Source organism: Hirundo rustica, chromosome 2 (assembly GCF_015227805.2).
Source record: "Hirundo rustica isolate bHirRus1 chromosome 2, bHirRus1.pri.v3, whole genome shotgun sequence".
Classification (NCBI taxonomy): Eukaryota; Metazoa; Chordata; class Aves; order Passeriformes; family Hirundinidae; genus Hirundo; species Hirundo rustica.
This window is the reverse complement of record NC_053451.1, coordinates 114784612-114812041: the sequence shown is the minus strand read 5'-3', so window position 1 is coordinate 114812041 and position 27430 is coordinate 114784612. Positions and strand designations below refer to the sequence as shown.

Genomic DNA, 27430 nt, shown 5'->3' with positions numbered 1-27430 from the left:
CTCGTTGCCTCCTCTGGACACAGATGGGAACACAGGAAACTTGGAACTCACCAACTTCCACGTGTAGAAATAAGATGGTGATGGGAGAGAGGGATATGGAACATTAAGAACAAACAGTCAAATTAAGTTTCACTCTTTTAATTACAGCTTCAGCTAGTTAGTAATACCTAGCAAAAAAGATTTTTATGAAAATAATCATGAGGAGCTTATTGGTCCAACTGCTTGGGTTTTTAAACCCATCTTTGTATTATCACAATTTATCCAATCAGCTTCAAATGTTCCAACCATTCTTCTGTGACGTTTTTTAACCAAAACAAGGGTTATCCCTCTAAGCAATGCCACCCGTCACCCTCCTCCTGCAGCTCACCTGCTGGATGCTCTGTACAGCTGAATTAGTCTCATCTCCAACATTCCCTGTGAATTCACCTTCCTTCTCTGTGTATTCACTGAAGGCAGGGTCCTCAGGCACTTGAGCTTCCTCCTCCTCACCTGACTTCTGTTTTCGTTTCTGGCCACGTTTAGGGGTTTTTATGTGCTGCTTCCCTTCTGGTAGTTCACCCTGTTCCAAGGCTAATTCCGGCTGGAGCGACACATTTCCAAACAAAACATCAAATCCTTTTGCTTAGTGAGGTTCCAAGTAAGAGACAATCACCTGAAGCTGGTTTACTGTCAGAAACAAACTTCAGCAAAATCCTGACTCCAGGGATTGAGACCTCACCCTGTAATTACATTCTGCCTGTCATACAGCCAAGCAGATCTGCAGCTGGTGGCTGCTTGGACACGTTCCACTGGGGCTGACTCTCTAAAAAAAAAGCACATTCCTCACCCATCAGCCCACGCCCAGCTATGTTATGTACCCAAAAAGTGATGTCCCACCGCAGCCTGCAGCAGGCCTGGAGCTCACCTGAACAATCCCAATTGAAGAGGCATCAATGGTCGTGGTCTCTGGCAGAGGCTCCAAATCATCAATCCTCACTGAAAGAATCTGAACACAAAGAGGTGTCAGCTGCAGAACTGCACAGCATTTCCCCAAGAAACCCCTCACCAAGCAAAATCTAACACTTTACAGAGCGTATTTAATACAGGGAGTTAACTGTGGCTTTTTAAAACAACCTTTTGACATATCATCTTTTCCCTCTTGCTGAAATCCAGCAAAATTTAAACACAGTAAAAGAACATGTCTGTTTTCATATTCTAGACAGAACATAACCCTCTGGGAAGTGATGAATTCTACAGAAAACAATGTGCTTGGAAAAAAAAACCAAACATTGTGTTAGCATTTCAATTTATAAACCTATCAAGTGTGTCCTACTTCATTATTTTCAGATGAATCTACATATCTCAGCTCATCAAAGAATAGAGACAAATTGCCCTCTGGATTTCAGATATGTAGCTGCATTTTAAATCCCCAAATCAATAAACAAAGCATTTTGTTGACTTCCCCACAGTCATCAATGATAAAAAAGCAAAGCAACGATAATGAAAAATTGGTAGTTAAAAAAGTTTTGAAAGGCCTCAAAGGGAACAGACAAGCCTTAGTCAAACCTAAATAAGAAATGCCGAGGAGAAACATAATATTTAGAACCCAGAAAAAAACCCCACTGGGGTCAGACAAAACATCCTCCCTCTAATCCAGATTCTCTCCAGTCAGCATTCATCTTTAATACTGAGAATAATTTTGTATCATCAGCAGATGCTGCCATCACCTCTCTATTCACCACTTCTTTCAGATCACTTCTGAGTACAGAAACACAATGGGGAAAAAAGAATCCATTATACTCACTAATGGATGGAGACAAAACATGAAAAAACATATTGAAGCTGGGGCAGAAAAAGAGACTTAAATAATCAGAAGAACTTAATTTTTAGGGACTGAGAATCAGATAGTGAGATGGCTGATTCAGTAAAGTCCACGTTTCACAGACACTATTTAAAATTGTGCCCAAAAGAACAGAAAGAAGAGAGAGGGAAAGAAAGTAATCCCTTCCAAGTCACCAAAGGCCATAAACATCCTTTTGAAACAAAAAATTATCAAAAACTCCACAATCCACCACTCCAATCCCCTCACCTCTGGGTGTTTACGCCTCATGTGCCGACTCATGGACGCTCTGGTAGAAACCTTTGTCCCACACAGCTGACAGCTCTGGGCTTCCACCTTGTCGTGGGTGAGCTGGATGTGCTTCTGCAGCATGTAATCAGTGACATACTTCTTGTCACACACTGAACACGTCCACTGTTTTCCTACTGGTGGCAGAGGGAAGGAAGGAAACCCAACGGATGAGCATCGGACTGCCAACGCCTCAACGAGAGCAACAGTTTATGTTCGGTCAAAAGGATGTGCAATGTTAGTTCCAATGTTGGCCAGGCTGAATCAAAATTAAGGAGCAAAATGAAGGTGTTTTAGCTGGATGCTGTTTTTCAGAGGGTTTACCTGTGTGAATCAACTTGTGAGTCTCCATCGTATTTCTCTCGCTGAACGTCTTGCCACAGAGCTCACACATGAAATCTTTGATTCCTGCAGGAAAAGCACATTTGGCACCTGTGAAAAGCAGCCTAAAAGTATCTGGGACAATTCGGAGTTTTGTATTAGTAACTTCAAAAAAAATAGAAATCACAGACAAAAAAAGGCAGAAGCCCAGCTTCTCCAGCTATTTTTATCGAAACCATTCCACTATATCCAGCAGAAGCTGATGTGGGAAGTAAAATTTTGTGTTGGGAAATCACAACCTGAACACTAACCTAAAACAAACCCAACACTGTAGAGCTACTCTAGACCAAGAACTAAAAAAAATCCCCCAAACTTGAAACCAACTAAACTGCATTTATTTGTAGAACAAGCGGCCCTGGCTGAGGACAAGACAAAAATCTCTTTTCAAAGAGCAGAACATATTTTATTAGTTTTTTTCATACTGTCTGATTGCTTTAGGTAAAGAATTCTCTTGGGAAATATTTAACTGATTCAGTGCAATTTGTGTCCATCTTTGGAGTCCTCACCTGTGTGTCTCTTGTAGTGCTTCAGCATGTTGACTTTCTGTGCAAATTTTCGGTGGCATTCCTTGCACTCGTATTCCTTAATCCCTTTGTGAAGCTTCATGTGGTGACGAAGGGCGTGTTTTGTCTTCATCCCTGTGAGACAGAAGGCACAGGACACTTAGTCCATCACTCCCATCTTCAGGGGAGAACTCAGGCTCATTTTGTTAACCAACAGCTCTATTTTATATTAGCTGCGAGTCCACAGTTGCGTATTTTTAATTGTTTATGTAGCAATGCACTTCATCATTGTTATTATTCATCATTATTATTTTAATTCCAGACAAAGAGCTCTGGAAAACATCTGAGTAATCACTGCTAGAGAAAGAAAACAGCAGGGACAAGCAAAGATAAAACATCCTTAGAGGTGTCAGGCTTACTAATGCCTTTCACTAAAATACCAGCTCAGATTTGTTCAAGTTATAACACGAGAAATTAAAAAAGTCAAAGTGACTTTGACTCTTAAGGCTCTTATAGAGAGAAATTACTGTATTTTTTTAAGCCTGTAAACGGCCCAGGATGAAGAAATCAACTTGCACTCACTTTTGTGCTGCAAATCAGCCATTCCTCAACCTGACAGCAACAAATGCTACCAAAATCAGTGTTGTCTTACAGGCCACGAAAGCAAACGGTACAAAATCAGGGCAGCTCACGTAACCATAACGCTCCTGATTAATACATTTTCTACCTCTCAGAAATGCAGGATCTACAGCACTGCCACTATTCTCAGCATGGAAGCTGTGTTCATTCAGATAATTCACCTGCTACTCAGTACCACAATGAATGGAAAACAAGGCATCAGACATACCTTTGCCACACTCTGCACACAAGTATTCTCGGATATTATCATGGACTCGCATATGTTCTTTTAACATGTCTTTTCTAGCAAATGATTTGCCACATTGCTCACAAGCATGACTTTTTACACCTTGAAAATAAATTTAAAAGACAGCGTAAACAAAAAAAAAATGTTAATGAGTTATGTGCATCTCCTAAAAATTGATTAAAGTGGTGAATTAGAGGGCAATAGCCCCGCCTACGCTGACAACCACAAATGCTGTAGCCCAAATTAAATTAGAAGACTTTGAAGAGAGAGAAAAGCTGGCTTTTTGTGTGAGGGAAAAAAGATAAAGTCTGAGGTAGGAGAAGACTGAAGAGCATGAAATAGTAATGAGCTGTTAAAAATGATTTTGCAGTAGCAGGTTTCAGCCTGTGTAATGGCGAGAAGGTGGCATGGATAAGGATTTGGGGAAGAACAGAATACACAATTATGTGAGTCCTGCAAACATATTAACTAGAGGTTTGGATTGTGTGTCCAGATCAAATCTCTTCATTAGTATTACTTGCTTTAGAAAACTGGTTTACTCTAAAATAATGATATTATATTTGTCTTACTGTAATGTAGAGCGAAAATCCTCTAGCAAAAAAAAAAAAAAAAAAAAAAAAAAAAAAAAAAAAAAAAAAAAAAAAAAAGGCAGGCACTGGCAACAGAAATTTCTCTTTAGTATCGATAATTATAAAGAAACACAACATTTTTACCTGTATGTATAAGCTTATGTCTTTCCAGATTTCCTATACTGTTAAAAATCCTCCCGCAGATTTCACATGGATGGATGTATCTGAAACCAAAGAGACCAAAAACTGTGATTCTTCTCCTGAGGCACAGGTGATTCTCAGGCATCTCTGTCACTAAATGTGTTTCATTTGCTAAGACTAATTACTCTAAAAGTTCCTTGAAGCACAAGTTTTTCCAAATGAGCCTTAAGAAACACCCCCCACGGTGACCGCAAGCTTGGAGCAGTCTGGCATTGCTACACACTCAATTCTTCCAAAAACACTTATTAAAATCACTGATTTACAATAAAAATAATAGTATCATGGAATCAATCAAATCAATCGAATCATTGATTCACACTTTGCAAAGCCCAAACTGGGGGGGGAGGGGGGGCTGTTGACCGATCCATCTGTGTGAAGCCAATCCCTCGCGACACGCGTTTCGAGCTTGTCATAAACGTTCTAACCCCCTTTATTTCACAGATATTTTAGCACAGCCAGAACCCCTAAGAGCACCCCAGGTGGCAGAACCATTAGAACTCCAAGCAGACAGCTCTTCTCGGTGGAACAAGCCTTACTTCTGCACATTGGGGTCGGGCAGGTTCTCCCTGTGGATGACCATGTGCGCGTGGTACGTGGCCTTCAAGGCGAAGCGCCGGTTGCAGATGCTGCAGCCGTAACCCTTCTCCTTGTGCACGTCCATGATGTGCTTCAGGTACTCCTTCCCTCTGCCAAAGGTCAGCTGGGGAATGAACCAATAGTGAATGGAAGGGGGAAAAAAAAAAGCCCTCGGGCACGGCGATGAGCAGGTGACATCGAGCAGACGTAAATATCCAGTGTACCACCAAAATCCTGTGTGCCGCTGGATGAAAAACCTGTGACGGCTGGATTTAGGCCTGCAGCTCTTTGGACGTTACAAGCACGCTGCTACAGGACATCAAGTCACTCTTTTCTCTAGCTGGAGATGGTGTCTCCACTTCTGCACAAGAAGAGGACCTCAAGTTGTTCGTGCGCTGAGGAACAGCAACGTTTAACCTCCACCAGCTCACCCTGAGCACTGTGAGCAGTTTTGGCCACCACAGTATAGGGATGATATTAAAATACTGGACAATGTCCAAAGGAGGGCTACAAAGATGGTGAAGGGTCTGGAGGGGAAGCCTGATGAGGACCATCTGAAGGGACTGGGGTTGTTCAGCCTGCGGGAGACTGAGGGGAGACCTCACTGCAGGTACAGCTTCCTGCTGAGGGGAAGAGCAGGGGCAGGCACTGATCTCTGCTCTGTGGTGATGGTGACAGGACCCCAGGGTTGAAGTTGTATCAGGGCAGGTTAAGGTTGGATGTCAGGAAAATGTCCTTCCCCCAGAGGGTGGCTGGGCACTGAACAGGCTCCAGGTTCTGGTCACTGCAGCAAGACAGAGCTTGAGGAGCGTTTGGACAATGCTCTCAGGCACACGGTGGGACTCCTGGGGCTGCGCAGAGCCAGGAGCTGGACTCAGTGAGCTCTGAGGGTCCCTTCCAACTCAGCTGATTCTGTGATTCTGTGATTCTGTGAGTGAGGACATCACAGATGGAGAAATGCCTGCTGGGCTCTAGGGGCACGGTGAGCTCCTGCCTGCACCATCAGCTGTGGCAGCAGCTCCTGAAGGGCTGGAATTTCCAGGCACTGCAGGACAGTGACTCTGGCTCAGCTCCTGGAAGTGCTGCTGCTACAACAGACAGGTGCTGCACTACCGAGCTCCAGATGTGCACATCCAGATGTGCTCCAGCATATCCGTATATGCTCCAGCATGCCAGGGTGAAGTGTCATAATGACATGGCCTCTTGCTCCAATTCTGGAACTGGCCAGGGCATTTCTAACAGCACTGCACAGTTTGGTGAAGATGTGCTTTGAGACCAGAAAAATCAGATTTTTTTAAGAGCTCAGAAGAGAGATTTCTCCAGGAGTTATCTGTATTTGTCCTCCCTTTGGCTGTTCAGTGTCCCCATCTCCTCACATCGAATCCCATTTCCAACAGCTGTGCCTTTACACAACTGTTTACTTCACAAACACCTGCAAAAGCACTAAAAAACCCCCCAACTTCCAAAAAGATCTTTCTGATTTGAATGGCCCAACTGCCCTCACTTGGAAGCACACAATTTTATATGGTTTATGTACCCATGAAGTGTCAGGCAGGAAAATCAGCAGATGATGAACTGCTGTGACACCACACCTTCACCATGTTTACTGACACAAACCTAAGATCAGCTTCCACTTAAAACCAGCTCCCAGATAAGAAAACTGAAATATTTTTATCTCCAGGTCTTAAAATGAAGATAAAATAAGAACTTTCACCCCACTAAGTGTGGGCTGTGAAATAAGCTCTGATTTTCAGGGATCAATTCAATGGCAGAACAACCAAAAATCCCATATCCCTGTGTCAGTTTTGCTGTTCTCAGACCCCTTATTTCTTTAGAGAACAGCAAAAGCCACACAGTGAGAGGTTTAAAAATCTTCCTCTCTCAGCTGGCAACTGAGTGAACTATGTTCCAGCAGCACCTCCAACACCATCCTGTTAGTAATGGAGTAGGGGCAAGAAAAAGCAGCCACACTGAACATAAGCAGCAGTCTTACTCCTCCAAACTGGGCATCCTCTAAAGAACCTTCTGACCTCATAAAAGTTAATCAATTTGAGGACTCTATCCATCAAGAAATGCTGTAACCCTTTTAAGTCGCACATAATTAAAAGGTGGTTCGACATGGGAGTGTTCTTTTATTGATCCTTCCTCCAGGTTTGCTTGTTTTCTTCCTCACAGGGAAATGTGAATGTATCTGTCTTTCCTTTTTCAAGTGTTTATCACCCCCTTACTGGACACCAGCTCAATTCTTATGGAATAGCCTCCGTTCACAGAATAGAGGGAACAGCACTGCAGAAGACAGACCTGAGAACTGGCCTTCTCTTTGAGAGCCCTTAATGATATTTAAAATTCTGAATGATTTATAGACACCTCCACTCCCTCCCCCATCCCAAAACAAGTTAATTTGAAAGTATTTAAAGCTACCTGGCACCTTTTGCAGCTATACTTGTGAGGCTCTGAATCTGCACTTTCATCAGAGTTGTCGTCGTTCTCCTCTGATGAGATTCCAATTTTACCAATGAACTCTTCCCTCTGGTGATCATCCATCAGGGCTATGTCCTGTGTAGAATGGGAAAGAATGTTTTGTTTTAATGGATTAAACTTCTTCAAAAAGTAAGGCCTGGTCACCCTTTGGTGCCATTTGGACTGCTTTGCATTAACTGTTGCAATATTATTTATTTAAAATATCCTCCTGCTTTATTCAATCCAGAGTTTCTCTGTCCAGGGCCACATAAGGAATATCTTACTCAAACAATTAATTTTTCTGCACATAAAAGTAATTTTAATGTAAAGAGACTCAGCTGGTACAATATTACATCAATAAAAGCATCTTTATGAGCACCACTGAGTGATCCAACTCCCTTAAAATTCCATTTAATTCCTTACAATTCAGCGCTGGCAAAACAATCTGCCAACAATCTCTGATTGATTACTAACACAATACCTTAAAATGGACATGAATATGATCTCTCAACACATCCACCCTGAAAAATTTACGTCCGCAGATCTCACACGTGTATTTCTTGTCTCCATGTGTTAGAAGGTGTTTGTTCATATTGCTCCTACATGAAAACACCTAAAAGGAAAAGAGAAGGAAGGAAAGATTTTTGGATCGTGTCCAGCAGGGCTACAGTTCTTTGTAACCTATCCCATGGAGAGCACAGAACACATTTGCTGTCTGTTTTTATCCATTCTGGGCAGAAACATGCAGGAGCTCCTGTTAGCCAGCCAGCAGTCTGCCTTGAAACTGCTGGCATGGCAAAATCCAGGGGCACAGTTCCAAGGAACTGACTGAAGTCAGCCACTCACCAGGGGTGGACTTCCAAAATAAGCTGCAGCAGAATTACACAGGGCAGAATTTGAAATATTCAAATAAGTTTAAATTGACAATGAATCACAAATGTTCCATCTATTTGTAAAAAGATACAAAATCTACCTTGGCTGATATGAAGCATATCCAAAGCATCAAAACCAGAGGTCTACATGGCAGCTTAACAGTTCTTGAGTACCTTTTGTACCATGAATCATTAAACATTTATAAAGTCACAAGTTAAACCCACGCTCCTTGTGACAACAGTGACTTAAGATCATGAGTGTTGAGCATTCAAATGCAACCATGCCACAACAACGCCATGAATTCACTTTTATTCCTCATGGAAGAGGATTCCCAATGCACACAGCCAACTCCAGCTGCTGACAACCAGCCAGAAAAATTCCATTTTATATCACATAAACCACGAGGTTCCACTGACACACACAGAGGGGCCATGTGACACTTTACATTGTGTTGTCCTGGGGGAAGTTAAGGCCTGAAATGCACTTTTGCTCTTATCTTTGTGCTAACAGCTCCCACCATCCATGGCCACAGTGGGCTTGGATAAATAATAAAAGCTGCAGGGGTTTGAAGAGGAATGTCCTGACTGGACCCCACACCCTCCTCCCTGGCAGCTGTTCCAGAGCTCTGCCACCCTCAATGTGAGGAATTTCTTCCCCATGTTGAGGTGGAACTTCTTGTGTTTTATTTTATGGCCACTGCTCCTGAGCACCACGGAAAAGAATTTGGCACCATCCTCTGACACCCCCTGGAGATATTTAAACGTATGGATGGCTCCCCTCAGTTTTCTCCTCTCTAGGCTGAGCTGCAGCACCCCTGGAGCTACAATGCAGAGCCTCTCATGGCACACCTGGCACAAGCTCCTACCTTCCCACACACCGGGCACCCCGAGGGCTCCTTCTTGTAGCGAACCATGTTCTCCGTGCTGTGCTCAAAGTCTTCTCTCTTCACACGCCTCACCCCTTAACACAACAGTCCCCATCAAAAAAACAAAACAAGAAATAAACCATGGCTTTCCACTCCAGGCCTTTTCAGGAGACTGGGAAGAAGAGTGGAACACTGGGAGGGGCCTCAATGCAGGGCTTAATTGCTGACAAAAGGGTGATTACTGAATTTAAAGTGTGTTTTAAGAATATAGAAGCAGTCTGCCAAAGTGATGAGTTGTGGCTTATTGGTTATAAAGCCAAATGTAAAGTGTCTGAAAACACTTTTGTCAAAAACATTTTTGTCAACATCAAGAAAACAGGCAGATCTAATAGGCCTTGGCACCTCCATCTGGTATCTGGCCCAGAAATTCACCCTCACTAAGACAGAGAGGAGAGGAAGTCTCTAAGGAGAGATCCAGCATCAGCTGTAATGCCCAGAGAGGATTTCAGACCTCTTCCTCTGCTACTTTCAGGAGGGCAGAGGGCTCCTGCTCTTCTTTGACAGCTAAAAATGAGACACTGCCAGGGTCATACAGCCCCTTGTCCTCTGGTTCATGACACGAAATAGACAATCTGGCTGCTTTTCTTAAAAATCACTTTTGGTTTTATCATCTTAAGTCACTAACCACATTCTAATATATGCTGAGCAATGTACCAGCTTTTTCCAGTAATATCCTTGATGCTCGAGACTTTGAACAGTAAACTCTCATAATCTCCTTTTCACATATTCTCAAGTGTTTCAAAGATTTACATAGTAGTCACTCCCAGCTCTATGTGGCAAGTCAACTCTCTGCCTTCGGATTTTCAAGTTACAGCACAAATTTTAAAAAAGATAGAACAGGATGCAAAGAAAGAAAAAAATATAATTAAAAACAGCCAGTCTAAACTGCTGCATGATAAGCCATGCAGCTTCCACATGACTGTTAACAGCTCTGAACCCACTACTGTTATTTTTCATAAATGTCATACTTAGCTGAAATTTGAGACTCTTGACCAGATAACTGATAATTAAAAAAAAAAAAAAAAAAAAAAAAAGACAGCCACCATCCAGAAGAATCTAATGGATGCCATAATTTCCTTAACCTGCCCACCTCCACTGCTGTTCCAAGAAAAATAATTAGGTTGATCTGCAGTAAATTTACCTTCCAAGTGCCGCCTTTGATGGTCCAGCATGACATCCTTCCTGTAGAACATCTTATTGCAGATCTCACACGCAAACTTCTTATCGCCGTGCTTCTTCTTGTGTTTTGACAGGTTGCTGTTTGTAGAGAAGAATCTGAAACACATCTCACACTGGAATGTCTTGTCATCTGTAAGCAAGAGAAACCATGCAGCTCTTTACAGCTGAAAACAGTTTTGTGTGTTGGTGAGACAGGTGGTTCTTCTGTTGGATGTGGGTTTTAAATATCACTGTGCTCTAAGGGCAATTACCTGGGTGATTCTGGACTGAACTTTATTGAAGGGCCATAAAAGTAACCAGGATGTCAATTTCTGAGCATAAGATCACAGCATAAATAATATTAGTACCCACAAGGGATGACTATGGGAGAAAAGGACAGGTTGGAGTGAAAGTAAGAAAAAAAACATTTAGAGACTACTGCAGGAATAAAGATGGAGAAAGCTGAAGAAAACTGTATTCTCAGAAAACTGCAAATTCCCCCTAATACTGGTCCTGTTTCCAGTTTCAGAGGAGTGAGGTGGAACTTAGTTTCAGGGCAAAAGATTAAACAGAGATGATGACAGATTATCTGTGAACAAAGGAAACACCAGGGAGGATATTACACAGGTGAGCAGGAGATACTAAAAAAACCCCAATTCCTAAGTGGATGTGTTGCTCGACAGATTATTGGTTACACTTTTCTTATCAAAAAACCCAGGTCGCTTCCTGTGATGATGACAAAAACCTAAATCTCTACTCCCCTTTTGTAGTTTCTCTGCTGAGATGGATCTGGGGACATCCTCCCAGAATGGCGCAGAGATGCCAGAGGAACAGTTTTCCATTCTCACCTGTCCTGCAGTTGTGGAATTCCAGTGCGCTCTCTATCCGAAAGGCCTTTTCACACGTGGTGCACTTGTACCTGTACTCACTGTCCACCTGAGGATCACAAACAGCAAAAGCCAAGTCACATCTGACACAGAAATCTAAACCTCAAAAACCTCTTCTGTTTTCTGTCCTCTCCAATTTTTATTCCTTCAAGAAGGCATTTAACTACACCATGGTGCAAAATGCTGATGCTGTATCATCTTTTATCACGTTCCTACATCTGAGCTATTAAAAAAACCCAAAGACTGTTCTGCTGTGTGCATGTAGCAGGCTCTCTGATATTGCCCTGGTCCAACACAGACACAGAATGCTGGAGAAGCAAGATGTGATCTGACTCATCTTCCAGAAGAGGTGGCAGCAATCTGAGAGTTAAGGACCCTGGTGCCAAGCCAACGATGGAAATTTGCACAAATAAGGTGCCACTACAGGTGTGTTTAATATTTCTATGGCAGCAGCATTCAAAGGCAGAGTTCACACATTAAAGGAATGGTAAGTGGGGAGAAATAAAACAGGCCAAGCAAACAAGAACGGAATCTAACCCCTAACCTCTGTATCATGCAGGTCCAGCTAATTCCAGCTTGCCGGAAGTGATGCCTGAAAGCAATTTTCTCTAGGAAAAGGGCTTGCACATGCTCAAAAGCACTTCTCAAATTCATCAGTTATTCTAAGATAAGATGTCAGCACCCCCTCTCTGTCCTTCCTCACTCACATGGGATACCTGCTCACATGGAGCTGCCCATCTCACTGTGCCTTTCCACATAAAGCCTGCAAGAGCCTGAGAGCCCTTTCCACTCACTTCATTCCTGCTGTGCTTGTATGAAACGTGCTGCTTCAAGCTCTCCTTCCTGCTGAACAGCTTTGCACATTCCTCACATTTAAACAGTTTGTCACCTGAGGGGATCAATCAAGATGAAAGGGAAGTAGTCAGTGATTGATAATAACCAACTCCAGGCAAGGCAGGGGAAACCAAAGCACATGCAAACAAACAGGCTAGTGATGAAAAATTTAGTAATTCAGAAGAATCTAACCAGTGGATTTTAACCATTTCCAACAATTTGGATTTAGTTCCCTCAGTCTTTTTCAGTGATGATTTTTTCATGGGACCCTTAGAATAGGACACAGGCCCCTGGAACTGCAGATCACAGGTGGAAAAACACTCACCTGACATTTACACAGCTGGGTTACCCATGTGCCTGTGAAGGTGGGGGTGATATTTATGTATATATTTAATGGCAATAGGAGCTTTGGAAAAAACATCACATCCTTGCTCTCATTTAAAAGATGCACCTAATTCAAATTTTAAATACTTTCAACTTCATTTTTGCACTATTATGTTCTTGTGCTTTGATCTGAAAAATGAAAATAGTTTCCTATGGAGAGGTAAAAGAAAGTAAAAAAGCAAACCCAGCTCTCTTATAAATACATATCCCAATACCTAAAACGAGCCCCGCAGTTTAACTCAAAGCCGGAACCAAGAGACAAAAATCAATTCCCAGGCAAGGGAAAAGCCAACCCACCGTGAGAACGGATGTGCCTGCTGAGGTTGCTGCTGTTCTGGAAGATCTTACTGCAGATGCTGCACTGATAGACCCTCTTGTGCTCCCCCAGCTGCTTTATCAGCTTCCGCCGAATCCCGTGTCTACTGGAGAGAATTAAACTTCTTTTGAGGGACATGGTGTTTTGGTGATGAGCAAACCTACTGGATCAGAGAGAAAGGCAGGGACTGAAAGCTATCCCACAGGTTGCAACAGAGTTCCACCAGCTGGCAAAAGCTAGAGGAGGGTTAAATTCAGCTTCTGGCAGGAGGGAGGGGGTCTGGATGGAGCTTCCCCTGCCCCCTTGGCACCCCCTGGAGCTGCAGGTGTCACTCGCTCCAAATTTTCTTCACTCCGAGCCAATGAGGCAAAAAGCAGCAGCAGAGATTCTCTTTGCAGGCCCCTCAGAGGAACAGAAAGGATCTGTTCTGCTCTGAAAGCACCAGCACTATCTCAGCTTAGGAAGCTTGGCAGACCTCACGTAAAAGCTGTATTTGGGCAGAGGGCAGCAGGGTGCCAAGCAGCACTGTGCCATTTCCAGCACAACCACCTGCTGAAATGCCTTTTTGACAGCTCTGTGTCTGCTAAGGACTTCAATATATACCACTACTAGCTAATTCATAAAAATTGAGTGCTCTATTGTACCAAAAAAGGCCAATTTTACCAAGACAAAAAGACATAAAAGAATCTAAATTAATCACGTAATACTTAAAAGTCTGCCTGAGGTTCTGTTATATTGAAGTTTTACCCTCCTACTGCTCCAAATCTAGGGTATCACATGCAAAATCAACATGAAGTCATTCATGAGCTAAGATGACAAGCAAGACTGAATAATAATGATTAACATATCCTTAAAGAAAGAAAATCTCTTTGCCTGTCTTATCACTAACGTTCAATGGGAGCAAATTTCACCTTGCAGCTGCAGGAGGCTTTTGGAAACACACTGAATAAAAGCAGCAACACGATGAAAAAAGAAAGTTTCATTTCTGTTACATTCCAAAATCCTACCACTGCACAAGTGGCACTCAAAATCACCTCCTGAAGCAGCAGCAGCAGCAGCATGACACAATTTTATGCTGATAAAAAAGAGCATCTGTGGGCCCCAGAAGTTGAGCAGAACTGTTGCATGCTACATCATCTTAGCTACAACTAAGAGGAAAATCTGCATCCCAGAACACTTACTTTGTCACTGAGCTGATGCTGTTTGTGGTGCTGGGCATCTTTCCTAAAACCAGATCCATAATCCTCTCTTCTGGAGCAGGAGGCAGGGCCACCTCCTCCGGAGGGACCTCGGTGACCGCGTCAGCCGCACGTTCCACTGCACACACACCACAGAAATAAATACAGCAGCAATGTGGACAGCAGCAAGGAAAACCTCAAGTGCAAAATTTGTAATAAGATGTGGCACTGGACAAATCAATTGTCCACAGACACCTTCAACAAATCATAGAACGGTGTGGGTTGGAGGGGACTCTTAGAAATCCCATCCCCTGCCACAGGCAGGGATATCTCACCTTTTTCTAACTTCTTACTTTTCCAAGCTATTACTGAAGGGTCAGTTGACCTGGCATCATTAAATTTCCTATCAGAGCATCCCTTCACGGAAGGTAAAGCTCCTTCTAAACTAAACTTGAGGCAGAGAGAGAAAGGTTTGTCCTCTTGAGAGGAAGGATGCTTCCTCTCCCGTTCCTTCTTGCAGTTCTCACAACCTGTGTCTCTCTGGAGCTCTCTACAAACCATCACAGAAGAATGCACATGACTGAGTGTCAGTGCTGCCTTCAAGGCCCTCAGAAATAACAAACAGAATTTGTAAACTGGCAGCTTTAGTGATCCAACCAAAAACCTCCATCTTGTCTCTGCTGCTTTTTAGGCCTTTCTGCAAAGGCATCATCACAGATGTATAAGCAGATCTATTGCTTAGCATTTTCTAGATTTCTGTTTTACCTGCAGGATCTTTCTCTTCATCAATGACAAGAGGTGTTTCTACTTTTGCTGTTTTGGCTTTTCTTCCCCTCCTGGCCTTTCTCCTCGAGTCTGTGCTGGCACTGGCTGCATCACTTGCCACTGGTTGATCTGCTGGCACAGCCTCTGCTGCTTTCTCTGCTTTCTCAGCATCATTTTGGCTGCTTTGGGGGGCACCTTTGGCTTGTTCCAGGTGACTCAGCAAATGCTCTGGGTGGAGAGGGAAGAACAGGAGAGCAAGGAAGAAATTATCCTTAAAATACTCAAATGGAACCAGCTGAAAGCCCATCTATCAGGTACATTTCACTTTGCAGAGACTTACTTCAAAGTATTTCAAAAGCAGTCACAATACCTTCATAAATCAAAGACTACAGTTTATTCAACAGTCACAAGAACTGAATTTTTAAGGAGATTTACTGATATCACAGTAAAAAGTTTGTGTTTCTAACAATGGGCATGTTTTTCCAAATGCCCAAGTTATTTACTGACCTAAGTGCCCTTTTCAAAAATGATTCATCAAATGGCCAAAGCTTCTAAATAATTTTAAGTTCTTCTGAAAACTGCACAAAATAGCTGCAAATGAAATGCAGAAAAAATATATATATACTTCATTACCCTTACTAAATCTGCCATAAATACCAGATGGACGATATCACAAAGTATAACCTGGCATCACTGACCTTGACACTGCTCATGCAGCTCCCTATCCTTGATTTTCCTGACAGCCACATCATCTTCCAGATCAGTTTGATTTCTTCTAGATTCAAGATTACAGTTGTTTGTTCAGAGACTGGACACTGCCATGGTCAAAACACCCAAAATATCCCTGCTCTACCTTCCCTACTACTGATTTCCTTAAAGGAACTCAGGATTTAAAACTTTTCTCTCAATGCACCATGGATGGTGCATGGCTCCACAGCTGTGGAAGAGCAGAATTCTGCTGATGATCCTCAGTGCTCTCCCATGAATTTCTAGCACTTCCTACCTGTCAGCAGCTGGGGCTCTTGGAAAGCAGATGAACACACTTTACACGTCCACTGGTTGGGCTTTGCTTCTGCTGTTCCACTGCCTTCTGGAGTGTTCACTAAATCACAACAAGAAATACTGAAAAGCTTTGAAAATGGGAAGCTGGTAAACCCCTGCAGCTTTGTTTATCTTGCAGTAACTCCCTGAGTATCACAAGGTACAATTTAAGCAGCAAGAAGCCCCTGGGGGACGATTTCAGGATTCTCCAAACATGAAGAGCTGAACTATCAGAAGATAAAAATGATGCCAGGACAGACTCTCAGTGCCCTTGTAAAATCCTGAGGGCTCCTTTATCACTCTCTAAAGAACTGTGTTCATAAAAGGCATGACATAAAGCAATTTTTAGCACCTTTAAAACCAGAGCTATCAGTCTTCTTCTGGGTTAGCTGAGGACAGAGGCAGGAGAAACCTCCTTGCTCTCTGTGAAGGGCATTGCAGAATAAGAACATTTGGATTAATGCAAGTAAGGGTGAGGACAATGAAAACCCGTGTTTGAGCAGTTTCATTAATTAGATGTGCTATGAAATCACCATACTAATACTTTAATTAACACATCAACTCAAGAGAGGTAAAGAAAATGAAGATATTAGCACAAAAATGAAACTGGAATAAAGAAAAAATAAAATAGGAAGGGTTACTCTGTTCACGGTCCTTTGTATTTCAGTCCTTAGATGATGTATTTGAATTTGTCCAAGAGGATCTGATAAATCAGGACTGGTTCAGAGATTTTTTTTTGGCACACAAAAAGCTGAATGTCCCTCAGTGTATGACACTTCTCCTGCAGAGGAGGAGGATGACACTGAAGTCAGAGTAAGTGAATGGCAGCACAGGAAATTTGAACTGTGCCTCAGTTTCTGCCACAGATTTCCTGGATGGTCATTACATGTCAGCTCATCTCTCTCTGCCTGAGGACCCCATCTGTAAAGGGACAGGAAAGTTGTTCCTTCTTTTCAGTGCTGGCCCTTCAACCAAAATAAAAGATTCTCTGAGGCAGAGCCTGTTCCCTGCCACAAGATACACCCAACACTCTGCACTGCAGAGGCGTGATCTTATCCATGCTGCAATAAATTAATAAGAAATGACGTGGCAATACAGCAACAAAAATTCCTTCTTCACAGGCTACATGAAGAAACTTCTTGAAGGCTCTGTCCAGGAGGACAAAAACAGCAAACCAAGATGCTGTGAAAGTTAATTGTGCCTGACTCTGCACTTCCCTTGCTCCTTGCACTGGTTTGTCAGGAAGAGCCAGGTCCTTTTTTAAGTTCCCACTTCCTCAGGCTTCCAGGGCAGCTGCAGGGCAACCTGGCTGACTTGGAACCACAGATCTGACAGCTGGCAACTCCTTGGTATGACTCGAGGCAAACAGAATCAAAAGAAGAAAATTTTGTTTTGGAAGCACCAAAACACCTCATCAGTGGGAACACCTCGGGGTTCCCAAAATACAATAGGCAGCTTTTTGTTTGTACTGAACTTGGACTTTCAGGCAGTAGGGTGAAGGATGTAGGAGGAGCTGTTCCAATTCTTCATTTTACCTCTGGAAAAATCAATAATGCCAAACTGAAAGAGAACTCCCCAGTCAACTTCACAGTTTAGCTGTGACAGAACCCAAGCTGACAAATGGATCCTCTGTACACGTCTGCAACAACTCCCCTCCTTTCCTCCTGGCTACTTTTACTATTAATAAGCAAAGTTTAGGAAAATAACCTCTCAAAGAGCAGACTTAGAATGGTTTTCTTTTGATCTTGTGTACTCTGAGTGTACATTTTGAAATTTATGTTAAGTGAGTTCTTAATTTCACTGTTCCCCGAAGCAGAGACTGGATGGGGGGAGCACTGCATTGTAATAAATCCTTGGGACAGAGCTCCTATGACAGTACCAGATACTTCCTCAGCCGTATGTTCTTTGCTAAGAGGATATGTATTGCTTATAGCTTTATTTAAATTAGAGTTTCTGTAATTTAGAACAGTCGGAACTCTAATAATGGCATGTACTGTGGTATTACTGTAATTTGGGGATGGTCAGTGTTCTTGTCATTTCCAAACATTTGAAATGTTTTCTTCTAGAACCTGGCCTGATCATTTGAATTACTACACTTTGCACAGGCAGAATGAATATTTTCTTGGGGACTGCCCCCACCCCACCAGTAACCAACTCCAAAGTCAGGAGCACTTGTGGTTTTCATGAAAATAATCTGCCCAAAAGTTTATTGGCCTCTCTGTCACTTCTTAACCTGTGTAATGAACTTTAAGCACTGTGCCCATGAAAATTACAAGAAAAATTCAGGCTTTCAAATCCTCTCTAAATTAGTATTTGCCAGAAGTTATATATCCATAATACATGTGTAGGAGTGTTACACCTAACAGCTCTGCAGACCTGTATCTGTCCTCTGTCTCCCCTAAGAGCACTGTAATTTTGCATACCTGCTGGATCAGCTGCTAGAATGCTGGATTTCTTGGTTTTTTTATGGGGTAAGGCAGCAGATGAAGGTTTTGAAGAGACCTTATTATTCCCCTCTTTATCAGATTCCATCGCTACCAAGGACGTATCTGTGAAAAGGAAAAAGATTTCATCTTCTTTACTGTCCAGACCCTTTGACTCTTGCTCTGTGCTGAGAGCTGTAACCAGAGTCAGAAAGTTTTATTCTGTAACAGGCTGCAAACAACATTCTCATGTAAAATTTTAACCAGGGCATTCTTCTAGCTGAATCTCACCCACTGTGCCTTGAATATTCTGGAGTGTACCGTGAAGTGCTGAACAGAGAGAGCAGAGCATACTTCAACAGTATTTTTAAACACCCATAACCCCACAAAAACACATGAACAGGTTAAACTAAAGAGGGAAAAGATGAAACCTTCCAGTTAATAGCAACTGGAAACATCTCAGAGATCAGAAACACATCAGCTGCACTGATTCAGCTGTAGCACTTGAGACTCTGCTTAGGACCAAGGGCAGCCATAAAGCTGACACGGGTGGCAATAGCCTCTCCCCAAATTTGTCACCCCAAATTATACCCAGCAGAGCAGTAATAACATCCAGGGAGTACTCCCAGCTCAAGAGCAGGAAGAAAACACCCTTGCAGTGCTAAAGGATCTTGCCTTTCAGCTGTAGAAACAGAAAAGTAGGAGAAAACAAGGGGAAAACACTGCAACTTGTGGCAATTCTAATTCAGATTCTAAAATATCAGCTGCCTTTCTTTCCAATGCACAGCCACGTGGATCTTACTCCAGTGGGTCCCATGTGAGGCTGCTTAAGACAAATCTAGTTTTTTAGAACTGTGTAACAGCTCTCTGCAAAACCAAACCATGTTCACTGCAACTGAAGAACGGCTTCTTTAGCAAACCTGCATACAGATTCCTCTGATAACTGAGCTCCTTTGCTGTTCTACCCAGAAATGCTTTTGATACAACCACCAAATCTTTAGTCAAGGACTATTTATCCAGTTTGTCTGCTCTGAAGAGGCTGAAACGTGAACTAGGCCACCTGTTTTTAAAAACCTGGCTGTATCGTGGTGAAGAATCTACACTTTCTTCTTGCAGGGCACCCACGTGTGCAGGCTGGCCTGACTCTGCAGGATAAGAGCCTACTGGATAAACAGCACAGTCAACTCCAACAGCCAGGGACTATCAGCCCCTGCCAGCACTGGGCCCTTAGGAAGGAAGAAAGGCCCCCACACATACCATTGGCAACACTAGTGACCTGCTTCAGCACTGGCTTTTCCATTTTTTTGGCGTAAAAAGCTGCATACCACACTCTCAGCTCAGTTCCCGGGGGGATGTCCTGGCAGGTGGTGAAGTAAATGTCATTGTCATGCTGGAATGCAGTTAAGTTTTGATGCTCATACTCGGTGGCTGGGCGCACCATCATCATCCAGTTGCAATCATCTTCGTTGGTGGTGTCAAAATACACCAGGGGCCCTTCCTTCTGGAACACCTGCCAAGCAAAATGTGCACAGAATGAAAACCCTGAGAAGTGATGCAAAGTTAAGGGGAGAAAAAAAAAAAAAATCTGCTTTTGCAGCATTTTTTTTTTTCAGTAGACATCAGGGACAAGGAAAGCTTCAAGTCCTGCATCAGGCATCTTTCATTTGGTCACGCCTTCAGGTGAGACAGACAACCAGGAGCAAGGTGGGAACAAACTGAACAAAATCATCTCAATAATTCTTGCAATAGCCACCGGTTTCCAAAAAAATTACTGCATACATGAGTGGAAGGGTATCTAAATAGCAATCAGCCCCAGGCACATTTCTAAATCTTTACTTCTGAGTTAGGTATTAGTGGAAACTAAGACTGAATTCCATTCTTAATGTAGCATTTTGCCTACCAAAACTTGTCAAGAGAGGAATAAAACAAATGCAAGACAGAAAAAAGACCCAGTTATTCTGACATGTTCCATAAACATAATGCATATGTGGCTCATTAGGCAAATTCAATCAAATTGAAGAGACTCATTAAAAGAACTGAGCTTCTCATTTGCTTCTTCCGTTCCTTGCCCAAAGATTGTTTGTTTAGCTCATCTCTTTCAGGGCACACCTAAAAGATGTTCCAAAAGATGTCCCTTCAATCAATATCTTTGTTTTCATGGTGTTAGACAGCATTAATTCATCACAGGTAGAACTGACTCCACACTATCTACTGCTGTACAAATTCTGTGTCTTACCTTCAGGGGAAAAACTGATTCTTTCTCCAGCTTGAGAACTCTCTTGGATTCAAAGGGACCAAACTGGGTACGTTTCACCAGCTGAGTCAGAGCAAACACTCCCTCAGTCCCATCCTCCAGTTGTCTTATCTCCAAATTAGAAGGCAGAGATGATCTAAAAATATAAGAGAATTGTGGAAAAAAAAATCAATCACAGAACTGATTAAGTTGGAAAAGACTTCTGAGATCAAGTTCAACCTTTGGCTGAACACCGCCTTATCCAGCAACAGCTATGCACTGCAGGAGCCCATGGGAGAAAGAAGTCAGCATTAAATACAAATGTTTCTGTGCTCCCAGCCTCTCTGTTTTCCTAAACAAGCTTCTGAGAAGAACTACATGTAATAAATACTGTTACCACCCATAATACACAGAGAACAACCTCCCAAAAATTCACGTGGCTGGCCCCGCTGGAGTGGTTTTACAGACCAAATGCAATTCTGTTTTTTCAGGTCTGTGCTAACTGATGAAAAGCTAAAAATAATCAGACAGGAGGCTACTGACTACCCTGTAGAGGCTGACACTGGCAGAACTGTTTAGATAAAGAGAAAGAAAAGATTGCAATCATAGTGATAAGCAAATGAATTTTAAAAAAATACTTTTAGTTTGAAACACACAATAAGCAGCGTTAGAGACAGAGAAGTTCAGATGTTTCTCAACACTTCTTCTCTAACCATAAAGCATCCATTTTATCTTTCCAGTAAGCCAGAGAGAACAATAAACGTGGTTAAGCAAGTAGACTGTTTCTAAAAGACTCGTACCCAGTTTGTGGCTAAACTTGCCCTCAACCTCAGATAAGTCACTTTCAGCTGCTGTTCCCCAGATGTAAAGGCTGCAATTAAATTTCTTCTTTCCTTTTCTTATCTTACCTGATTTCAGCTGAAAACTCTTCAGAAAAATAAATATATTTATCTATAAAAACAGTCAATTTAAAATTCTGCTTTCAAGTCTGTGGTCCAGCAGCCCACACTCACACTAGGGAAAACTCAGCATTTGTATGTCAAAAGGAGACTGAAAACCAGTGCATGCACCGCATTTGCAAACATTCCCAGTTGAAACATCTGGACAGTAAAGTGCAAGTTAAAAAACAGAAAAAAAGGTAGGAAATAGTAGTTTTTAATTGAATGTGTGTAGTACAGGCTAGAACTCGCTGCACTGCCCATTTTTTGTATATAGTAAGAGCACCTCCCTCACCAGCTTCTATTATTCCAAGGGGTATGCTGTTAACCATGAACAGCTGCTGGAGAGGATCACCCAGGGCAGTTTCCAGGCACAGGAAGGCAGTGCCTGGCAGGAACTGCAGGGAAATTCCTCCTCTGGGAAGGCCCAGAAAGGCAGGACAGCTCCTGCACAGGTGCAGCCGCTGTATTCAGTGAGACACCAAGAGCATCCTGCCCTGGCCAAGGGGTGGTGGCACCCACGTGGCAGATCCAGCACATGAGTACTTGCTCTAAAATGATGCTGGGAATACACAGCACGGCCTACACAGCCAGGATGTGCCAGACTTGCTGCCCACGTGCCTGTTTTCCGCCTGTGACTTCCCAAGAAGAAATATGGAAGCCCTGCACACATTATATAATACACGAAGCCATCTGAGCACTTCCCTTTTTGGATGTGTCCTACACCTTCACAATGGTTGGTTCTTTTCCTTAGTCTTACATTCTACACCTTCATACAAATTTTGCTGACAGTGCCTGATTGCCCTTCCCTGTAAAAATCACTACTCAGTATTGTTTTCTCCCAACTAGACTGAGTCTATTTGTTTCTCTTGGCAAACACGAGTGTTTCTGCTGCGCTGTCACAGATTTGCTGACAGAACTATTACCCCTAATCGTTTGCAAAGACCCAAAATAATGAGAACAACTTGTTTTGCTTCTAAGTGGAGCAATGACAGAGTTCATACACATGAATGAGAAATCCTCACACACTCCTCTGAAATGAATCCAGTGTGTCTGAGGGGGATAAAAGTGGCAGGTACTCAACCAGGACAGAAGTCATCACCCCATCTGGCACCACCTGATTTCTTGCCAGAAACCTCAGCAAAGAAACCGAGTCCTGATGAGCAGCAAGTTATTTTTTTGGCTTCAGTTCAGTGCAGCACTTAAGTGTGTGCATCAATTTTTCTCTTTAATCAAGGCCATGTGCTTTCCATAGTCTTCTGTCGTCCTCTGGGACTTCAGTTTCCAGCTGTCAGCGTGACATCCACTGACCAGCAAACATGCTTTAAAGGACTGACACGGGCGTTGGGTTAGTCAGCATTAACACAAACATTTCTCACCTTGCCCTGCTCAATACAAAGGAGTCTTTGACTGTCACCACTGGGCCCAGCTCGGGACACTCTGAATCATGGTACTGCCCACAGTCCTCGCACCCTGCAAGGAACCAGACAGAAAAGGTTGGTGGAAAACACTTGTAAGACAGTTTACTCCCTCTTGCAAGAGAAACCTAGCACAAGGCAAAATACATACGTGGAGAGGCAGATGTTTATTTATATTGGTTAAAAGAACATGAATAATTGAACACCGAGTTGATAGCTGGCACCTGCAGAGGTGAGATAACACACGCTGCGATCAGCGCAATCAGGAGACAATTGTTTAAATCCTCTCTTAAAGGGAAATAAATGCCTTACACCCACAGTAAATATTCTGCTTAAAGATGGCATTATTCTTCAGGTGAAGTGCTGCAGCACTTGGCAGCTAAAGAAAACCACATCACTGCCTTGCCCAGGAGCTGTGCTGCTCTGAACAGCCTGGGTAGCCCGGTGCTTCCAGGGACAGCAGCAGCAGAACTGGCACAGCGCTCAGCAGGGCACCAGCATGTCCTGGGAGCCCAGCTCTGCCTGGCCACACGCACTTCCCACCCACAGGGCAGGACAGACACCTCCAAGGCACCTCCTGCTGCCTTTCCAGACAAGTCAGCTGGCTGCACAACACACTCTGGCCACCTCATTCAGTGTCAGCTTAGCTAAATTAACTTTTAGTTTAAGCGGCTGTAAATTACCCAGAACTGAGTGGTTCCTAAGAAACAATTTTGAGACGAGGATAATTTGAGGCTTTCTAAAATAAGCTAACTTAACAGGACTCCAAATGCTTCTACACTGCTTCACCGTGAAAAAAAAAAAAATAGCTGTCAAACTGCCCTGCTTGGTCAGCTGCTGACACAGCTTCAGGAGAGATCATCACACAGGGGTTATATTGCCGCGGTGCCTTTTGCATCTGAGCTCCAGCTTGCAAGTCAGGAAACCACAGAAAAGGTGTGAAGTAGAGGGTCATTGCGCCTTTGTTTTGGGAAGACATGACAAAAGCCAGGTCATTCCAAGGTCTATCCCCTCTGGCAAAGCTACTCTGTGCTCCCTACTGGAAGATTCTCCCCTCCCAGGTATTCAAGAACTACTAAAACGAGGGATTTCAAACTGCTTCACATTTCTTCTCGCGACAATACCAGCTTAGGAGTGAAAAAAACCACATATATTTGACAAACAGCATTTCTGGCTGGTGCAACCCCCAAGCCTGGTCACTGACTCCTGTCGAGCTGCCCTTAGTATTACTGAAATAATCTGGCCTAAAAGCAGATTTCCCAAACCAGAGAGGGCGGAGGAGCCACGGAGGAATGTGTAAACTTGACTGCTGAAAAGAAATGGACTGTCATCCACAAAGGGTTGTCATAACCAAGGGGACAGGAAGGAATAGCCTGAGTAACAGCTTCTCCAACAGGCTTTGCTGTCCAAAGGAAAAAGCACTTTGCAATTTTCCTTATCTCCTGACTGCATCAGGGCACTCCTCACTTCTGCAAAGATAAGCCTCTGAAAGGTGCAGACAGCACTGCCCACAACTACAGGCAGGAATAAGCCACGCACTCCTCTCACTCCTTTGCAGAGGAATGACCAAAGCCAGGGGAAAATGAAAACGACATTGTGTGCCACAGCTCAATATCCAGGGAATGCCCTACAATAGCCATTCCCCAAAGCTGTTACACTCATCATATATGACACTTTCAAGAGATAGAGCCACAGGAGGAACAAAAAACCAAGCATGGGAATAATCACAAAATACCCCAGGGAGATTATATTCACACACTTAATTTAAAAAAAAAAATCCAAAATTCTCTTGTCTGTGAAATACCTATTCAAGGATGTTTATTATTGGGAGTGCACAGTGTCATTTATAGCAACTCACTTTTTCAGGACATAAGCAGTCCCCATATCCCGTGGGAAAAACTAAATGCAGAGAGCACAAGAAAAAGCTCAAGAGACTCAGTGACCACAGCACGCACTGGGAGGGAGAAAATCATGTTGTGTGACACCTTCTGTCTAATTAGGAATGGCATCACATCCCCCTTCTTTTGCTGTCCACCAGAACCTTTTTATGAAGAGGAAGATAAGGTAACCACTATTGGTATCTCAGTAAAAATGCAGTCAGCGCTATTTCTGAAGGAATGTGGTGGAGGGGGGAAAACTGAACTTTCTGACAGTTGCCATAAATGCAGCTGTGGAACCATCAGAGGTAAAACGCTGTGGATCCAAACACCACATGCACCATTCTGCTCTGCCCTGACCAGACCCACAATATCTGTGCCCTCTCTGCTCACACAAGGACTCTACGTCCCTTAACAGTTTTCCACATGACACCAAGTCCTGCATGTCCAGGCTGGTGACAAAGGAGAGGATTAACGTGAGACCCAAGCCTGCCAGCCAAGCTCCTCACCCACCCCAGGAGCCCAGATCCCAGTCACAGAGCCCAGGGTTACACAGAGGACACAGCAAGAAGTGAATGCCACGAGTGCCACCTGCCAGGGCAGTTGGTGCATCTCAAACTGGGCTTGTTCTGACAGAATGGTGAGTCTGCCTGCCCCTGCCGTGGAGGTGCAGATCCCCAAGTCAGGCCAGAGGTCAGAGTTATCCCCAGACAGCGCTGGCTGCTGGAGCTGCTTGTATAAACAAAGGGTTTACACGAGTGTTAGACCTTCAATCTCACTCACTTCAGCCATGAAATAGCTGCTAACTCACATTCAGAGGTTTCATTGTGTGTTTGCCAACAGCGTCAGAATGTGTATGCTAAAGTTACACAACCTCCTCTCTATGCATCCATTAGCTGTTTGAGCCTCCTTAACATAAAGCAATTTTTAAAAATAGAATCTTAAGTCTGGTTTAGTCTTTAATTTCAAGCATTCTGAGTAGACAGGACACACAGTGAGAGTCAGATCCTTTTCTTAATACTTACAAATAAACATAATCTCCTCACTGCCATCTTCAGCCATTTTTTTAAACCTGCCAAAATACAAAAGACAAAGTTAGTTCTGAATTGATTTTTACTTTCTGTATCATATAAACATCCCTCTGTGAAGTAATGATGCTGACTGACCCCGAGCCCACCCAAACACATTAATGTCCCTGCAGGAGGATCAATGGAAAATTAAAGAAATCAAAGTTGTTAAAATGCCCCACAGACTGCTGTATCATTATGTGTGTTGCAGACATCACTACCAAGGAAGCCTCACTGTGGGTTCTCAGGCATTTCTCTGGGAGGAAAATGCTGTCTCCTGCTGTTCCCCATCTCTGACAAACTTCCAGCCACTGCTGCATCCCCAGCTAAAAAGCTCCTGTGGAGCCTCCGAACAGATCCAGGTCAGCAGCAACCACTGCAGGAACAAGGCCCAGTGCAACATTTTATTGTAGCTTAAAAACTGTAGCTTAAAAAAAGTATCTCTGAAAGGCAGATTACTTATTTAATAAATACAGTCATCTTAAAAACCTAGAAACTGCAGCTACAGTCACAGATCTCTTCCGGAGGCAAAGGAACATTGTGGTACTGAGCACCAGAAAACCTGGGGAAATAAAACCCTGCCTCTGTCACTGGCCTTCCGCGAAATGGTAACTGACCAATTTGATTTCACAGTTAAACCAGGTTAATCTACATTCACTTCGTTAGTGTCAGTTTATATTGAAAACTTGCATGAACACTACTGCCCCTCAACAATTAAATTATGGTTGGCAAAACGTCTGATTATATATGGCTAAACCCACAACACGAGCAGGACCTCGAAGAGAGTTTTCCCCTTTTCTACCCAACACCACCCCCCCTCCTCAAGTAAGAATTTTCCCAATGTCCCAGGAGAGAGGCAAAGCAACACAAAGATCACAACCCAAGTCTGAGAGAGGAAAGGCTGAAAACCAGCAAGTGCATTGGCCAAGAAGAGGACAGGAAGGAGTAAGAGCCTGAATCTGTGAGAGGGAGAGGAAACATGACACACCAAACTCGCAGAGCCCCGTTTGAAAACAGATAAAGCATTTGCTACTACAGCAACAAAAGCCAAGCCAGAAATGTGCGAGCACAGCCACTACTCAGGATCAGGACTCTTCAAGCACTGCCCTCCCCAGCTCCACCTGTCAGCAGCAGGATTTAACACTGCTCTAAGGGGCAAACACTCCCCGCCCGTGGCACAAACTGGGCCTTTCCTGGCTGCAGCTTTTGGGGACTAAGCTCAAATAGCAGAACAAACATTTATACAAAAGCCCAACGCTGAGCACAAACAGCACTTCGGGAAATTTCCCCAAAAGCTCTTATCCTGAAAGCAAGGTGAACGATGCAACAGGTATTTAGGGGGAGTCCAAGCACAACGCTGCAAAACAAGCGCTGTTAAGTCGATGTCAAAAATGGTTTGGTTTGCTTTTTAACCAACGCTTTTTTTTGGGATGGTTTGCACTGTTTCCAGA

The 27430-nt window shown here is 43.3% G+C and overlaps 1 protein-coding gene across 5 annotated transcripts in view; it reads right to left on the bottom strand.

The window, feature by feature from the left end:
* The window catches only part of PRDM15 (PR/SET domain 15), a 32161-nt gene that overhangs the window by 2432 nt on the left and 2299 nt on the right, over positions 1–27430 (bottom strand). Inside the window, exons 2-24 of one of the 5 annotated variants that reach the window (XM_040056704.2) lie at positions 25938–25984; positions 22997–23090; positions 20683–20836; positions 19704–19956; positions 18447–18572; positions 15986–16084; positions 14983–15210; positions 14221–14356; positions 13021–13202; positions 12300–12394; positions 11467–11554; positions 10602–10769; positions 9401–9495; positions 8144–8275; positions 7624–7758; positions 5163–5326; positions 4570–4649; positions 3839–3958; positions 2995–3126; positions 2432–2515; positions 2069–2244; positions 905–985; positions 368–580 (exon numbers count right to left, since the gene is read on the bottom strand). In XM_040056704.2, the coding sequence (XP_039912638.1) occupies positions 368–580; positions 905–985; positions 2069–2244; positions 2432–2515; positions 2995–3126; positions 3839–3958; positions 4570–4649; positions 5163–5326; positions 7624–7758; positions 8144–8275; positions 9401–9495; positions 10602–10769; positions 11467–11554; positions 12300–12394; positions 13021–13202; positions 14221–14356; positions 14983–15210; positions 15986–16084; positions 18447–18572; positions 19704–19956; positions 20683–20836; positions 22997–23090; positions 25938–25974 (3072 nt within the window). In that variant the 5' untranslated portion in view covers positions 25975–25984. Of the gene's footprint in view, positions 1–367; positions 581–904; positions 986–2068; positions 2245–2431; positions 2516–2994; positions 3127–3838; positions 3959–4569; positions 4650–5162; positions 5327–7623; positions 7759–8143; positions 8276–9400; positions 9496–10601; positions 10770–11466; positions 11555–12299; positions 12395–13020; positions 13203–14220; positions 14357–14982; positions 15211–15985; positions 16085–18446; positions 18573–19703; positions 19957–20682; positions 20837–22996; positions 23091–25937; positions 25985–27430 lie in introns of those variants that run through there. The other 4 variants (XM_040056706.2, XM_040056705.2, XM_040056707.2 and 1 more) reach the window with 4 other exon arrangements.